The 17,755-nt window shown below is 38.1% G+C and overlaps 2 protein-coding genes across 8 annotated transcripts in view; one reads left to right on the top strand and one right to left on the bottom strand.

The window, feature by feature from the left end:
• LOC118546771 (filamin A-interacting protein 1-like) overlaps positions 1-11,601 on the top strand; it is a 111,688-nt gene extending 100,087 nt beyond the window's left edge. The window contains exon 4 of the mRNA XM_078064822.1: positions 7,132-11,601. Within this exon, the coding sequence (XP_077920948.1) occupies positions 7,132-7,276 (145 nt within the window). The 3' untranslated portion in view covers positions 7,277-11,601. The remainder of the gene's footprint in view (positions 1-7,131) is intronic.
• The window catches only part of CMSS1 (cms1 ribosomal small subunit homolog), a 373,552-nt gene extending 356,044 nt beyond the window's left edge, over positions 1-17,508 (bottom strand). For 4 of the 7 annotated variants that reach the window (XM_078064673.1, XM_078064732.1, XM_036109726.2 and 1 more), the window contains exon 1: positions 17,294-17,508. Coding sequence is in view for 1 of the 7 variants with exons in the window: in XM_036109721.2 (XP_035965614.2) it covers positions 17,294-17,357 (64 nt within the window). In the remaining 6 variants the exon portion in view is untranslated. Of the gene's footprint in view, positions 1-17,254 lie in introns of all 7 variants that reach the window. The other 3 variants (XM_036109724.2, XM_078064770.1, XM_078064606.1) reach the window with 3 other exon arrangements.
• Between the last annotated feature and the right edge of the window lie 247 nt (positions 17,509-17,755).

Raw genomic sequence — 17,755 nt, 5'->3', positions numbered from 1 at the left:
CAAGGTTCAACATCTGGGAGCCATTCTCCACTTTTCTGCTTACTCCCCAGATTTAGTCAGCCACACTGCCCTGGTATTTCTTTCTCTGCCCTCCCCCTTTTATTTGTGCTACTACTCCCCAAATCCAGACCTCAATACGGATGGTAGTGTAAGGTAGTTAATCTATTGCATTCAACCCCTCACATTTCTAATCCAATCTTCACTCATGTTGCTAGTGATCTTTCTACAGTACCTTCCTAATCATGGCAATTCTCCAGTCCTCTCCACCCCACCACCACCAAAAACAGCACTTACTTCACACTTACATTACTGAGTATCCAAGTTCCAAACTTTCTACCAGGCCTCCATCTCTTGCCTCAACTCCCTTTGAAACTGGACAACCCCTGTGTCCTCACCAGAACACGGTACTGACCATCCTCCCACATACCATTGAGCTTTCTGCCTTGCACCTTGCTCATGCTGTTCCTAGGGCTAGAATAAGCTTCTCACTTTGTTCCTCCTTTTGAAATCTTACTCCTATCTCAAATGCCAATCTTCCTCCGAGTTTCCAAAATACTTCTGTTTGTACCTCTATTATAGCACTTTATTTTGCCTCTTTTTTATAATCTCTCATACACTATACTATACTATAATCTCTTGACAGCAAGAATCCACTATCATTTATTTTTGAAACTCTTAACATCAATGTTTCTCAAATGCAGTCTCTGATCACCTTTATAAAAATCACTCAGGACTCCACAGATTTCCACATGCCTAGACCTATGAAAACCAATGCAGGAAATCCGCATTTAAACAATCTGCCTGGTTCATTCTTGGGCTTATACAGTTTAAGAACCACTGCACTACATTACCCAGGACTTAAATGCTGTGGTAGTAGGTGTTCAACAAAGGCTAACAACACGCCTGGTGGCCAGAGCGGGCTTGCATTTGTTCTTTTCATAGACTCAGAATGTCAGGGCCACAGGACTTCATTTCATTTTTCAATTAAAAGATAGGAAAAGAGAAAAAAGTAGAAAATAGTATGTTTTCAGGTACTCTAAAAAAGAAAGATGATGACCAGACCAAGTAGGATAAAGAAGGAAAAGGTTGTGTGAAGAGATCCTTTTCTGGGTCAGAACTGCTTAGAAACTCGGCCCAGTAAACACAGTACTGCTTGGTCGGCTGCCTCAACTTGCTAACATGTCTCCAATAATTAATAGGAGAGGGTAAAGCAGAAAAACAAGGAAGATGAAATAACCAAAGAAAAAAAGTTATGATTATAATCAAGAAATACGCATCTTAAGAACAAATATAAGGAAAAAGACAAAGTTCATACCGCTAACATTAGTAACAACAAACACTTATCAGGAACTTTGATGGGCCAGGGTCTTTCCTACTCCCCAAAGAACAGTAAAGTAATACTCTAATACCCAGATAAGTATCACAGATGAGGAAACTGAAGTCTGAATAGCTAAATGGTTTGCCTGAGGACACACAGCTAGTTGGTGCCAGAACCAGAATGCAGACCCAAGTCTATCTGGCATCACAGCTTCTGCTCTAACTGCTGACCCAAGGCTGTTGTAAAATGTAAGCCTGTGAACAACTGAAAAAACTTAAATGGGTGCAAATGAAGAAATGAGAAAGAAGGGGTGGGAAGATCACCAAAAAAGAAAAAAACAAAACAAAACAAAACCTGAGGTAAAAAATCTGACAGATGAATAAAAAGAAAGGGGACGGGACGCCTGGCTAGCTCAGTCGGTAGAGCATGCGACTCTTGATCTCGGGGTTGTGTTTGAGCCCCACATTGGATGTAGAAATTATTTAAAAATAAAATCTTAAAAAAAAAAGGAAAAGAAAGGAGACAAACAAGGAAGACAACACTTCAAGGTTAGTACATTTTACCTTAGCATACTATTTCTATATGTGATGCTATGTGTCTGGGTACAAAATGGAAACAACTGGGTTAGGAAGGATTTTTGAAAACTGTATTTCAATGTTTATTCTTGGATTGTCCTCACTGCCCATGGTATAATTACCACAGAGAGACTGGGATATAACTAGGTACAACCACAAAGCATATTACATTATAAAATAAAGGCATCAACCTCCTCAGAAACTAGACAACTCTTTAATAGAAATCATAGCACTGCAAGTATTTAAAACCAAACGTTTTCTCACAGGAGGTTAACAGAAATGAACGAATCCAACTATAGGGTTTCCTTTTGAAGGACCTCTCACTATATAAAACTGTAAAATCTATAGTGATAAAGTTTTATTGTATAATGAGGAAGTTCTGAGAAAATCAAGAGAAAAAACCCAAAGCAGTTTATGAAACTCCAGGCTATCTGCCAAATTCATTATCTGTCATTTCCATTTTTTTTTCTTTATACGAATTAGTAGTGATTTACCAAACAATACAAAAGACAAAAGAAATGAAGGCAATAATATTTCAAAGATGTTTTTTTCCAGTTTATCATTTCCTCCTTTTCATCACATCTATCATAATCACTTATGCACTTTCCCATTAAAAAGAGATAAAAACAAAAATACAAAATACTGTTATTCTGATAACACAGCTGGGTCCCTGAGGGAGTCAGACAGCACTGAATCTACCCCCACCCTGCATCACCCCAATAACCACATATCAAAATGATAGGAGGTCTTTGGGAGCTTTGAGTCTTTCAACCTCTAGAGCTAAAGGTGTACTGAGGGCCTGTGCAGTCCTTGGAGTCAGGAACACTCCTGAGGGAACACTGTTTTCTTAGATAATATGTTGCCAATACATCTCCCAAAAGTTCAAAGCACTTACAAAATTAATTTCATTTACAGAAAAGGGAACATCCTGACTCCAGCTGTCTAACTAGGATCTAATAGCTTCCCCATAAATGCTGATTTTGTTCTGGTATGCTTTCAGATGTTTACCCTCCATGATAATATGAAAGAGCACAAGCATCAAGTAGAAATTGGGCTACATAATTGAGACTTCAAATAAAACTGAAAACATTTTCACCTTTCGGCACTTCTTTTGGTCACAAAGGCTCAATATCATTTAATGACTTGCTGTAACCAGGGAGTCTTGTAGATTGCTTGGTTTCTTTTTAGAAACTGTGGACCAAGTAAGCCAACATTTCAAGAATTTAGTGAATACATTCCACACATGTACTCCGTTTCTTTCTCCTGCTCCCTAGATAAAACCAATGCCTCTGCCTCACTGAATTTGGCATCCTCAGACCTGTAATCCATTCCAAATCCCAATTTCCATGTTGAACTGAGTTAAACATTAAAAAAAAAAAAAAATTATTTTCTTCTATGAATGAGCTTTCCAACTAGCTTAATCTCCTCCAAGACATCTGCTTTCTGATGGAACCCAGGAGCCTCCAACTCTGAGTAGAACATTTACTGTGTGGTCTTAAAACAGACATATGCATAGATTCCGCCTGCAATATGCACTCCAAATTTGGACAAAACTTTCTTGGAGCTATTTGACATAATGTTCTATAAAAATGATTCAAGAGATGACACATTTTAAAGCTCCATATCTCATTTACTGAAATATGTCCAAGTATAAAATTCATACAGGAAAAAATAAAAAAACACATCGAATCATTTTTTAAAAGATAGGCGAATGACATTTAGGACTGTTCTAATAAAATAACTAGCCTTTGCTGCCATCTAGAGGTAAAAACTATGTAGTGCAATCAGAGTTAAGAAGACACAAAATTGGCTTGCACCATCAATGGTCTAGAAACAATGGGAGCCCAGTAACTTTCCGGCAACTGACCCCACCTATGACCATCATCCCAAGCCACGTTGTCTTCACCAAAGCATAACAATATAGTGTAAAACAAACAAGCCCCACCAATATTGTGTTCCTATTCCAATTGGTTTATCACAGGGATTTCAGTTCTGAATAACCTGCAGTTATTAAAAATTCACATGCCCATATTCCACACTCCTAGACAATCGGAGTCAGTAGGTTCTAAGAAGGGATGTGGACAGCTGCAGCGTTTTAAAAGCCCCACAGGTTGAGGAAAACCATTGAACCTCCCACACCCAGGCAGGCCAGAGTTCCAGGTGAAAGAAAACTTAAAGCTTATTTCTTCTTTCTTTTCCTTTTTAAGATTTTTTTAAAAAGATTTATTTATTTTAGAGAGATAGAGAGAAAGAGAGAAAGCATGCAAGTGCGGGGGGGGGGGCGGCTTAGAGGGGCAGGGAGAGAGAAACCCAAGCAGACTCTGCGCTGAGCCCACAGCCCCACATGGGGCTGGATCTCACAACCCTGAGATCACGACCTGAGCAGAAACCAAGAGTTGGATGCTTAATCGATGGTGCCACCCAGGCACCCCTTTAAGATTTTATTTTTAAGTAATTTTTAAGTAAACCCAATGCAGGACTTGAACTTATAACCCCGAGATCAAGAGTCCGACGCTCCACCAACTGAGCCAGCCAGGCATGCCACAACTTAAAACTTACTTCTAAAGGAGGTTCAACTATGGCAGTGTTTCTCGAAGTGTGGCAGCCTGACCACTTGCATCAGATGAATCAGCCTGAGAGTTTATTAAAATTGAGGATGTCTGGGCACATCCATAGACAAATGAATTATAATTTCTAGGGGGAAGGCCCAGGAATCTACAATTTAAATAGGATTCCAACAGATTTTTGTACAATAGGAGAACCAATCTAAATCTTGACAAAGTTAAAGGACATTGCAGAAACCCATCTTGGAAAGGCTATTATTTGCTATGGTGACAAGATCAGATAACTTGAATTAGTCCATTACTGATTTCAGTTGCAGCTGCTACTGCTCATGGTTGGGAAAATATGGTTGATATGCACATAAATGTTCTGATCTCTGAAGTGTTTCCTTCTTTTTTTAATCTCTTAATATAACTTAGTGTTGCTTTTTGTAATTGTATACTTATTGTAGAAAATATAGAAAATAGAAGAAAAATAAAAAACACCTATAACTTCACTAACCAGTTACCCACTGACAGCACTGGTATATTTTCTCCTAGTATTTTCTCTTCAAACATACATAGTTAAAGCACATATATAGATTTTAATTCAGCTTTTAACATTTCTGAATAAGCATTTTCCTGTATCTTCAAAAGCATCATTTCAAGACAGTATAATACTTTCTTGTGATTATAGTGTAATATATAGTGTAAACTTTTGTTATAAATAATGCAAAAGTGATTAGCCTTGCCTACATCTCTAATTATTTCCTAGAAAAGATTCCTAGCAATAAAATGAATGAGTCACAGAGTGTGAGTTTTAGGTATCTTGATACACTCTACCAAACTACTATTGTAATCATCACCAAGGTCGCCCATCTCACCAAACCCTTACTAGGCACTGAGTTTTATTATTTTTTTTTTAAAAAGATTATGCTAAGTGAAATAAGTCAAGCAGAGAAAGTCAATTATCATATGGTTTCACTTATTTGTGGAACATAAGGAACAGCATGGAGGACATTAAGAGAAGGAAGGGAAAAATGAAGGGGGGGGGAAGTTGGAGGGGGAGACGAACCATGAGGACTCCAGGAAACAAACTGAGGGTTTTAGAGGGGAGGGAGGTGGGAGGGATGGGTTAGCCTGGTGATGCGTATTAAGAAGGGCACATATTGTATGGAGCACTGGGTGTTATACACAATGAATCATGGAACACTACATCAAAAACTAATGATGTACTATATGGTGACTAACATAATTTAAAAAAAAAAGGTTCTGCCTATTTGAAAGGTAAAAATGTTGAATGAGCATTTCAGCACTGAAGATGAGACCATGAGGACAGGTTGAAAGGTAGGAATACCATCTAGATAAGGAGGAGACTGATATCAGAGTATCAACATCTCACTTGTTATGTTTAGGATTAAGTATTAAAAAAAATGTCAATATGAAAGTCCAAAAACTCTTCTAGCAATCCTCATATTGTTAGCTAAGTCTATGTACTGTTTATTTGAAAATCTAAATATGGTTGCTTTAAAAGTTAAAGGGCATTTTAAGTAACTAAATGTTTACATAAAGAGACTTAACTGCACTTTATCAGTACTATAAAAACATGGAAACAAATTTCTGTAGAATGAAAAATAATATAAGAAGGGTTCCCATAAAAACAGTATTAGTAATCTATGATGAAAACTGCAATGCATTTTCAAAAGATTTATATTTTTGAGCTCATAGGAAAGAAAGGATGATGCAACCAAAGAGGGGGAAAATAATCATCACCAGAAACTGTGGATTATAATGGGAGAACTACAGTTAGCTGAGAACTTTTTCCCATTTCTTTACCAACAAGTATTCTTATCCAAGAGTATTTTTCCTTAACAAATGAAAATAAGTGTGTATTTTTTAGGTGAATGTGAACTCAATCACACTCTTTCACACTCTACAACCCACTCTCCCAGTCCAGATCATTCAACCTATCTGTGACTCCTCTCTCACTCTTCATATATTAACAGGGAACAAATATTAATACAATTCTACCTCCATAATGTGTCTTCCCCCAGCCTTTTCCCTTCCTATTCCCCTCCATCCCCTCCAGCATGTACAGTCTATAGAATCAGGTACAATTTTCCCCATCTAGGCCCAGTCTACAGTCCCATTTCACCTGTCAAATACAACCTAATTTGAAGTCACTCCATTTTTCAACTGTTTCTGATTTCCTATCTCAGGGACACTGCCAAAAATATTCCCTCATCCTGCTGCCAAAAGTATTCCTTTACTCTAGAATGCTCTCTCATTCCTGCTATTGAAAATCCTAAGTCTTTAGAGGCCCAAGTCAAATGCTACTTTCTTCATGAAGCTCTTAGACCCCTCAACTGAAATTAACCTTTCTTTGACAACCTCATGATGCTTTGAGATTAATTTGAGACACTCCTCTTGCTTACGTCCCACTATACTATGATTGCCGGAAAGCAACTTATCTCTGTGTTTAGTGCTATCTACTGTTGAGGGCCTTGCATAGCACACACTCAGCACATGTTAGCAGAATTGCTTTACTAAATTTTTTTCTTCAACTTGAAAGTCTTTATATCTGATGTATCCCCAGAACCTAGTGCTTCCAAAGAAGCCAAATCCTCCAAGCTGAACAATGTCTGCTTCTCCACCAACTGTACCATTAACTACCTTTTGTTCTTCTGTTTAATTCAAGATCAAGGAGGTATGCAAGCAGAGAATCCCAACACGGATCCCTAAACCAAAATCTACAGGCAACACTAAGCTTTTCCCTAAAGCTCCCACAGGGCCTATGGATAAGCCCAGTCACTACACTGGCTGTGGGAAGCTACACATCATAAGGACTGTCACCTCTAACACTTTTCTCCACATGGGAGGGAAAAGGTAAGTCATGCCAATGCACTATCTGGATACATCCACCTACAGAAACATCCGGAAAGCTATAATTACCAGTATGAAGGCCAAAGAGGAAAGGTCATGTCTCTAAGAAATGGTGAAGCAGCAAAATGACGAATAGTTCATTCACAGGTTGCTGGACCTGGTGAATAGCATCCTGAAAGAGCAGCACATCTACATTTATTTTACCTATATGTGTGTATAGGCATATACATACAAACAGGCCAAATCCTTCCAATTCCTCATTCTACTTACAATCCAGCCCAAATTTGGACCATCTATCATTAGCATGGGATAGGACTGAATTCATGAGAACAGCTCAAAAGTTTTCTGGTGAACTCAGAAGTAACTCTTTCATTTCACAGAACTTTATTGAATCATATTTTGCTAAGAAGATATGCCAGCAAGAATTCCTAATCTCCTTCAAGAAAATCAGATTATTTCCATCAAAATGGCAGGACAACTTAAATCATAATTTAAGGTCTAAAACTATAATTTCTTTACACCAGGAGAAGGAAAAAAAAGTGGTAATTCTTAGTACATGGAAGAAAGAACAACAAAAATGAGTGATGGGTGAACACATCCTTTGTGTGACAGACCTGATTATCACTGGTGTAATATGCACACCTGACTGCTGGCACTTAGTCTTCTGTCTCACTTCTTCTAGTAAGTTGCCCCTCCTATATATGCCAGGCCATGGAATCATATTGCTAGGCTTATTATGAAAACCATTTTAGACAGGTATTTTTGCTTTCTAAAGCCATCAGGACATTTAAGAGTCAAAGGTCATTAATACTGAGATCTTTTAGGGAGATAAGAATCACTGTCCTAGGTGTTTAAAAAAAAACAAAGACAAAAATTTATCATCTCATCAGACATTGTTTAATTATATCACTTCAATGAATCAGTGTTACAGAAAAACACAGTTGATTCAGCAAAAGACTCAAATTCCAATCCTAGCTTTTTACTCATTTGACAATGAGCTTGGCATTCATCAGTCTGAGCCTTGAGTTTCTCATATATAAAACAGGAGAACTGAATAATTCTTCAGATTCCTTCTAGTTCTGATAACCCATGACTGAATTCAATCAGTCATCTACAAGGTGGGACTCAGGCCTCTGGCAGTAGTAAGCTGAAGTAATTCTTTTCATCACACTTAAAACTCTCTCATTGAGTTAAGAGAAAGGTATGTTTATAAATCAGTGTGGACAGAGCAACACAATGTTATAAGACAAGGCATTTTTGACATGAGACACAGTTATATTATATAAAGCTTCAGTCAGAAAGAAAAAATTCTGTGAAGAGCATGATGCAAGGTTCTCTGTGATCCTGCACCGAGAACTGGAGACATGATCCTGGAAGAAATCCTGGAAGGACAGTGCTTTAGCCAGCTATCCTGGGACTGAGCCAGCAGAGTAGGAGCAAAGGAACTGCCATTCTCCACACTCATCCAGCCAAGCCTGCTTCAATGTGCTCATGTCACTGTACAAATACCCCTGGACTCACTCCAATTTCAAGGAGGAGGAAAAGAAGCTGGAATTCTGGGTAGCATTGAGCAATGCAGCCAAAGAGAGGGATGACGTGCAGCAGTCCCAACAGGGAAGTGGCAGAGGAAGAAGATAGGGGAGGTCACGTGAATTAAAAGCCTGAAATGGAAAAGTCTAAGCTGAAAAGCAGTAGGAGAAATAGTGGGAGGAAGTGACCAAAAAAAGGTGACGAAGTTCTAAGACAAACATACAAGAGAAACAGTTCAGAAGGAAGTGCAGGGTAGTAACAGGTGAATGGTACAGTGGGAACATGTGTAGGGTGCTTAGTGTGGTACCTGCAATATGCAGGTAATGTTAAATGAACAGAGGATGAGTGAATGATGGAGAGAAGGACCATTCAGTCAAGACGTGAGAAAATTGCTAGGAGATGGCAGTGGTATTTGATAGAGGAAAAGCAGTTATGCCAGGTGACTGACATTCAAGATTGATAATTATGCTAATGGAAAGAAAAAAAACACTGGACCTCCTAAAGTGGACACCAAACAGACTGAAAAGCATAAAACAGGAAAAACAAGCATGAAATACTCCCAGAAAAACAAAAGACACTGCGAACATTTTTACCTTGAAGAGCACAAAATATGTTGTATGTTGGACATTTTTAAATTGTTTTCTCCTAGGTTAGGAGACTTCTTAAAGTACATTTTCACGCCAAGATGGCATAAGTTCAGGAGAAAGCAAAAAAAGAAGGACAAGGTACAAGATACAAAGTACTAGGGCGCCTGGGTGGCTCAGTTGGTTAAGCGACTGCCTTCAGCTCAGGTCATGATCCTGGAGTCCCGGGATCGAGTCCCACATCGGGCTTCCTGCTCAGCAGGGAGTCTGCTTCTCCCTCTGACCCTCCTCCCTCTCATGCTCTCTGTCTCTCATTCTCTCTCTCGCAAATAAATAAAATCTTAAAAAAAAAAAAAATTAAAAAAAAAGATACAAAGTACTAAAAAAGAGTCGGAAAATAGCTACACTTCTATGGCAAGCAGCGAAACCCATATTTAAATGGTAACAGTTCTAATCCCAATAAGACAAAAATCTTTAAAATAACAAAGTCTATTTTAACAAGAGGATTACCAACCAAAAACCATGCTTATTTTAAAGCAATATGTAACACAATAAAAATGCATAAGTAGCTTAGAACTGGGAATACTATTTGGAGTTTAACACAATGGTGTTTGATCTATAACACAACTGAAACATAAAGAATCCTATTTCCTGAGAATAATCCTATTTCTGCAGAAATGTGGCTCCTCTAAAAAACAGCAAAAATAAAAGAAGCTATCCTAATTCTGGAGTTACTTTACTAAGTTTTTAAAAGAAAGCAGATAAAAGTCCAAGTGAAAAAAACAAATCCAATTTGTAACAAGAATTTTAATAACCTGATACTTTTCTGCTGGAGGGTTTCCTCAGCCCTTCATTTATTTAGCTGCAGTGATTTCTGAACTAATGTCCTTTTAACTACTTGAATAAAGTATCTGATTTTTAACAGAAATGTGACTGATCTAATATATGACTGATAATGATGGACTAAGTAATGGAGTATTTGATGTAAAATGCAATTCTCTCTGGGATATGTTTCAAATTCCTGTTCTAGGGGACATGGGACATACAACTCAGGTTCTGACACTGAATCTGGGGCAGGGGTATGCAAACTGCAGCCCGCAGATCAAATTCAGCCCACTGTTTGTTTCTGTATATCCTGCAAGTTAAGAATAGTATTTACATTTTTAAATAGTAGAAAAAAAATCAGATGATGAATATTTTACAAAATGTGAAAATTACATGAAAATCAATTTTCATTGTCCATAGAAAAAGTTTTATTGGAACACAGCCACACTCTTTTGTTTACATATTTATTATGTATGCTTGCTTTATGCCACAATGGCAGAGTTGAGTAGTGACAGTGACTGGACAGCAAAGCCTAAAATATTTACTACCTGGCTTTTTACAAAGAAAGTTTCTGATCTCTGGCCTAGTGTGAATTAGACTAGCAAGGAACTCAGGAACATGAGCTTAAGAGCTTAATCAACTAATTAAAAAAAAAAACTAGTAATTTAAGAACTAAGAATTTTTTGAAAGCTGATGAAAACAGGGAAACTATATTTCAAGCTGTTTGTGACACATTTAGTAAAATGTATAATTCTATGAATGCACTAAAGTGTTCAACTAAAGAACATCAGATAAGAACAGGTCAAAGGATTTGTGCCACAAAACAATGTTGCTGTTGAATCTGAGAGGGGAAATGGAAGTTTTTCTAGGCCTTCCAAATTCCTGGTATTTTTCAAGAGATTCATAGACATTTAGCAAAATGATAGCAGAACTACTGTGCATGTAGTTGGAGAAAGATGTATATATTTGTACCTTTAAACACAATTGTTGTCAAGAACCACTTGTTTAATCACTTGTAAGAACTATTGAAATTGTATACAATAAAGTAAAAGTAGCCCATGAAGGTTCTCTGTGGGTCCATTTGTTACACAGTCTTCAAATACAGAATACTGACTATTGATGTAGCATGTGTCCTTTCTTCTTTCCTTGCTCTCACCTTTTAAAATTTATCCTGTCCCTGTTTTTCGCCCTTGAACATCTGTCTTAAAGTAACATTACTTGCATTTTGGTTGAACCACACTGATGTATAAATTCTACAATGTAAGCATATGTTTTATCCTCTAATTCCACCACAGTGTCTAAAATAGGGCCAAGCATGAGAGTTCAATAAATCATTTTGAAGTTGATTCTCTGTTGTTTGTTATCAAAATATACTACCAATATTCCAAGCCTGAATTCTATATCAGAGGCAATGTTTTACTACTACTTTACATCTACTATGCATGCTGCCTATAGGTAAAATTAATACTGTAAAGGCCTAACTTTGGTGTGAGAAGAGGGGAAGAAACCAAACACTTGAATTATTCAGGTTTAAAAGATCCAAGGTATTCCTCTACTTCATCATTTCTAGGAGGAATTCAGCATAGATAAAGCAACGTGATTTGAAGGAGATGTTATAAAATGATAATACAACAACAACAAAAATTTTAAATGCTCATTTCAGCAATCTCAAACAAAATAATAATCACATTGATTCTAGGCAACAAAAGCTGTCACCATTAGGAAATATCAGCTCATTATAAAGCAGAAGTCTGTTTTCCCCTTTCAAAACAAAATTTATAAAACTAAATTCAAATATGGTTAGAATAAGGTTAGTAGACACAGTTATACAAAAAGGATTTTCTATGTATTTTCAGAAAGAGAGATGCAGTACCTGTCAAATCTGTCAAAAGCCTAAGCAAGATTTTGACAATTCTTCCAGTTAACTAAATTTCTTTAGATGTGGAACTCCTATGTTGAGGTCTTCAAGATGTGGCTATGAAACATTAACAATCAATTACTTAATGAACAAATTCTTAATGAGTGCCTTCCAAGGACCCAGATACTACTCTAGGCACTGACTATACAGCAAAGAACTAGATAAACAAATCCCTGCTCACATGGAGCTTACATTCTAGTGTGGGGGATCATACCAGAATGTAATAATTTAACAAGGCAAATAATAGTTGGTGATAAGTGCTCTGCTAAGAATTACCATAATGTGATACTGTAATAGAGCAACTAGATGGCTACTTTAGACTGGCTGACCAGGAAATGCTTCTCTTTTGGTGATGTCTGAACTGTGGTCTTAATGTTCTAAGAAAAGGCTAGCCATTTGAAATACAGGAGAGCCCAGAAAGAAAAAGGAACACCTATTGCAAAGGGCTAAGACAGAATGAACTTGGCCTACTGAGGCACAAAATAAAGGCTAGTGTGAGTGGAAGAGCATAAATTACAGGGGAGTAAGTAGTAGAAGATGTGGCAGATATCAGTCCTGATGAGTAACCTGGGTTGTATTATACGTGTCAGACGGAAGCCACTGGAGGGTTTAGGAATGAATGAGATCTGATCACTCAAGCTGCTAATTGAAGAACAGTCCAAATAGGGATAAGACAGAAACCGGGAGCCCTGTTAGGAGTTTACTGCAGTAGTTAAGGCAAATGAGGATGATAACATGTACTTTGATGGAGTTAACAGAGGAGAAAAATGGAAAAAAAAAGTATTCAGGATGACTTAGAGCTAAAGACAAGACTTAATAGATCAGACAGGAGGGCCTTTGTTTGGGTAAGTGTTGGCTTTCATTTGCATTGACATTCCTAGTAAATAAGTAGACTTCAAGAAGACAGCCAGGTGTGTGAGTCTTGAGCTCTAGGATCAAGTTTGACTTCCTGGCGAAGACTGTTCTCAAAGCCCAATGATACCTGCTTATTTGTATCTCTGAGTAATCAGTGTTCTCTAGAAGAGTAAACTTTAGGAGAGCAAGAGTTAAGAGACACAATTTGACACCAATGATGTATATAAATAAAAGGGTTTATAAACTATGAGCCTCTTTTAATTGATAAAGGATTGTTATTTTAGAGATGAGATTCTTACCATTGATAATCAGAACAATTATCTTTGAGAAATTTAAGTGCACAGACTGGTTTCAGATTGCCTGCCTATGAATCACAGCCTCCCCACTTACCAACTAAATAACATTGGGCAAATCACTTAACCACTTAGTGCCTCAATTTCCTCACCTGTAAAATGGGGATAATAGTAACTATGTCATGGTGTACTTGTGAAGAGTAAATGAGCTAGTACACATAAAGCAATCAAAATAGTATCTGGCACATAACCACCACTCAACAAATGCAAGTTAGTATTATTATCTACTGTGTCTCTAAACTGTACATAGAAGTGTGTTCACACTTCATTTTTCTAGTTAGATGCTTGGTAAGAGATGAAATCAAAGATTCAGAATACGCTAGGGAAGCATATGAAAAACCCTCCTCAAAAAATAAAGGCTGAGAATTTGGCATATTGCTAAAACATCCTCTTTAAAAGTAAGCTGTAGGGGTGCCTGGGTGGCTCAGTCGGTTGAGTGTCTGACTCTTGATTTCAGATCAGGTCATGATCTCAGGGTCATGAGAGCAAGCCTTGCCAGGATCCGCGCTCAGTGGGGACTCTGCTTGAAATTCTCTCTCTCTCCCTCTATTCCTCCCCTGCTCACTCTCTCTCTCTCTAAATAAATAAAATCTTTTTTTAAAAAAAGTAAGCTATACATGTGCCAGTCATTCCTAAATCTCTTATCTTGAGCCTTGACCCAACCCTGAAGCTCCAGATTCATATACCCTGCTACCTGCTGGACACTTGACTTGGTAACTTAATAGGCATATTATTGGAATAAAAAGGGAAAACAATCAATATTCTCTTCAGTAAGTGAATGATCAAGTGACCAACTCCAACTGCAAAAACTCATGGCTCTGCTCTACAAGTAACAAAATCTCTGCTGGGAATGACATTCTCAGTTTTCAAGCAACGTACTGAGAAAGTGCCCAGTTTGGTCAAGTACATGAAACCTCAGGCATTGTATCTATTCACTTTAGCATTAAGGTTTTGCAATTACAATTCTAATGCATGTATTGTTTACTATGAGTCACTTCAAATAATTTCTTAAGGTAAGCAAGGAATAAGGAAATAAGTAAAATGAAATGTCAGATGCCATTAAATGACTCCTAGGCTCTGTTACCTGAGCACACTGGCTGCACACTCTTCAGCAGACACAACTCTCAGTTGTCTTATCCTGGACCATGACTCCAATCACCAATAATGACGCCAATAGGGTGACATCCCAGGAAGACTAGGACAGTCCCAGAAAAATTCTAATAGCATGGCCTTTCATTCTTAAAGTATTTAATTGGGTGAGAAATTATATGTCTATCTACATACATGATCACCAAGAACTCTGTAGCATCTAGCACGCATGCATGCATTTATTCAGCTAATATCTCCCAGGAACCAGGTGCCAGGTCCCATGTTGGGCTCCAGTACAATGCAGGATTCTAGCACAAGAGTGTAAGTCCTGAACAGCCATAAGATGTATGCAAAAAAGGGTCATATGTAGATCAAGAGCTTTAGTAAGAGTCTCTGAGTTACTTACCACATCTAAGCCATGAGACAAGCAAAAACTACATTTCCTTAGACAACAAGTAGATAACTGGATATGTTAGACAGATGTTTTACATAGTGTGTATCAGTGTTTGGGAATCTGTATGTTTGTATAGTTTGCTTTTAGAAAACATGCATAAGAATTCATGACCATGAATGTTGAGCCTTTGTTGTAGATGTAGATTGTTGAATAAATGGCTAAATGCTTCTTGCTACTGTAAGTGTGAATGGAAAGCAGATGGTAAGGAAAGATGTTTACTTTTATAAGCAAGTAGCATAGTACACAACAGAAATGAAGGCATCATTAAAACTATCTTTCCTTTCTCTGACTTAAGGCACTATTTTTCCTATGACCTTCAAAAAAAAATACAGTTCACACATTTTAGGCTGATCTTTCCCCTATTAACATAGGTAGAATCAGGAAATCTGAATTGGTTCAGTTGTGATTTCTTCTGAATTGGAAATACCATACAGATTATTTAGGCAAATCACCGACAAATAATCAAGCATATCTCAAGGAAGCTTATATGCTCACTATACTTAAAAGCAGTTAACAAAGCAAATGCTCCTGATACATTTAAAGTCAGCAATTTTCAAATGTTAATCTTAGAGCTAGAAGGAATCTAAGAAGCAGGGTGACTCTAATATCTATCTTGATGGGAATCCTGGTAATTTACATGAAGGAGGCTATAGATCCAATGTTTAGAACTGTTGGTTAGTTAAAACCCTTAAAAAGATGATCTCTAAGGACCCCTCATTTTACAGATCATGATACTGAGGCCCAGTAAAGCCACATTGTAATAGTGGATAAAGTATGACTTTGAAACTCAGGCACACTTGTGTAACCTCTTCCCAGATCTCTTCCTTGCTGTGTATTTCTAAGAACATTACTGAACTTTTCTCAGTTTCTCATCTATAAAAATGAAAGTAATTACTTATCTTTTAAACATGTTATGAAGATTAAATGAATTTGTGTTTATGAAAATATCTGGCACATAACAGACACTCAATACACGTTAATTTCTTTCCTTCTAGAGGGCGACTAACTTGAGAGACCTATGGCTGGTAACAGGCAAGAGGCAGGGCTAGAATCAAGAAATAGGATCCCCTTTACCACTCAAAAGGAATTCAATTATTTCTTAAATGACTTCTACTTAAATCACACCATAAAATATAGCTTTAAACACCTGAGTTGAGGGGGGCGGGAAAGGGTTATTAAAGTAAATGTGGAACACTACAGCCTGCAAGAGATATTTCCTAGAAACAAAGTAGCAACAGAGTCAGGAAGTTTAATGGAGTAAGTATTACACTGGCTACCTTTTTAAAAATGACATCTACTCAGTTTGTACCCGAAGGCTACCCTTCAGCAAACAATCCTGTAGATTTCTGCAGCTTTAATGGATACTTCACAACACATACCTCAAAATTAATGTTTGCAGCAAATATATTTGTATCAAGTGTCAATCATGTGCAGTGCCTGGTGGACTATATGACATGGATCAGACTTTGGTTTTGTCCTAAAAAAAAAAATCTTAGAATCTGGTAGACTTTGAAGAATGATTAAAACACATAACTGTATATTAAGCTTCATGGAACTTGAAAGGTTCAAAGTCAGCCTGTGGTGAGGAGTTACTTAATGCTATCTACTTATGGATAAAATATCCACTGCATTGGCAGTGGGTGCACGTAGCATAGTAAGTTGTTTGAATTGTGTTAACTAAATTCTAGTCTTATTTCTGACACCAACTAGCTATGTGAACTTGTCAAGTTACTTGATATCTTTAGATCTTATATTCCTCTTCTATAAAATGGTTGAGTTCAAAAGGATGATCCCTATCTAAAACCTCCTTCAGGCTTTAATAGTCCAAATAACACGATGATGATGGTAGCAAGAAAAACCATAGCTTATATTTACCTCGCACATCTTATGTGCCAAGCACTATGCTAAAGTGCATCATTTGTATTGTTTATTTAATCTTCATTACAATCTTATGAAATTGGATTATTCTTAATTTACAGATGGGGAAAAGGAGCCGAAACAGTATTAGAGGGGCCAGAGTCTCGATTTGAACAGAAGCAGTCTGAATCTAATCCAGGAGTTACCCTTAACGACTACGCCCAAACTCCCTGAGTTCACGAAAAATCTCTTATCTATTAAGAAATATGTAAAAGGAAATGTGTAAAAGGAAAAGCTTGGGAAAAGGGTCGTTCCTGACAGGGGGCAGAGCTGAGTTAAAGTCACACTGCTTCCCCTAGTTACAAGGCTCTCGCACCACTTCATCCGCTATGCTCGCGCGTTCCCACAGCTGGGCACACCACCGCGGGGCCAGACGCCGTGACCGCCAGAGGCTGGCGCGGGCTGAGGCTCACCGAAGGAGTGATGGTGGGGGGGTCAGGCAGAGTGGGTACCTGGGCTGCGGTCTGCTCCTGCAGGCTGGTTCTCCCACCACTCGTCTCCAAGATCGTCTGCCATCTCCAGGCGGGACTAGCTGTGAGCGGACCACCAAAGGAAAGCGGACAGTGGCAGGTATTCTCGCTGCCTCCAAGCCGGGAGGCCAGCGTTGGCAGCAAGCACGCGGAGCCTTTCCTCAGACACCGTCGCCTCCGCCCCACGGCGATGACGTCACACCTCCGCCCCGCCTCCCCAGCCACTGCGCCCATCTCGTCGCAGTTTCCATACAAGTGCTGCTGAGAAGGCTCTGTCCGGTAACTCAAAATAAATCCTCACAAAAGCAAAAAGACAAGAAAACGCAACTCCCCCCAAAGGATTATTATCTTTTTAAGTAACTTCTTTCAAAACTTTTTGTTTACTTTTTTTTTTTTTTTGGCCAAAAAGCTATTGACGAAAGTGTGAAACAGGATGCTAAGACA

The sequence above is a fragment of the Halichoerus grypus genome, chromosome 1 (assembly GCF_964656455.1).
Source record: "Halichoerus grypus chromosome 1, mHalGry1.hap1.1, whole genome shotgun sequence".
NCBI lineage: Eukaryota > Metazoa > Chordata > Mammalia > Carnivora > Phocidae > Halichoerus > Halichoerus grypus.
This window is presented reverse-complemented; position numbering and strand designations above follow the sequence as displayed.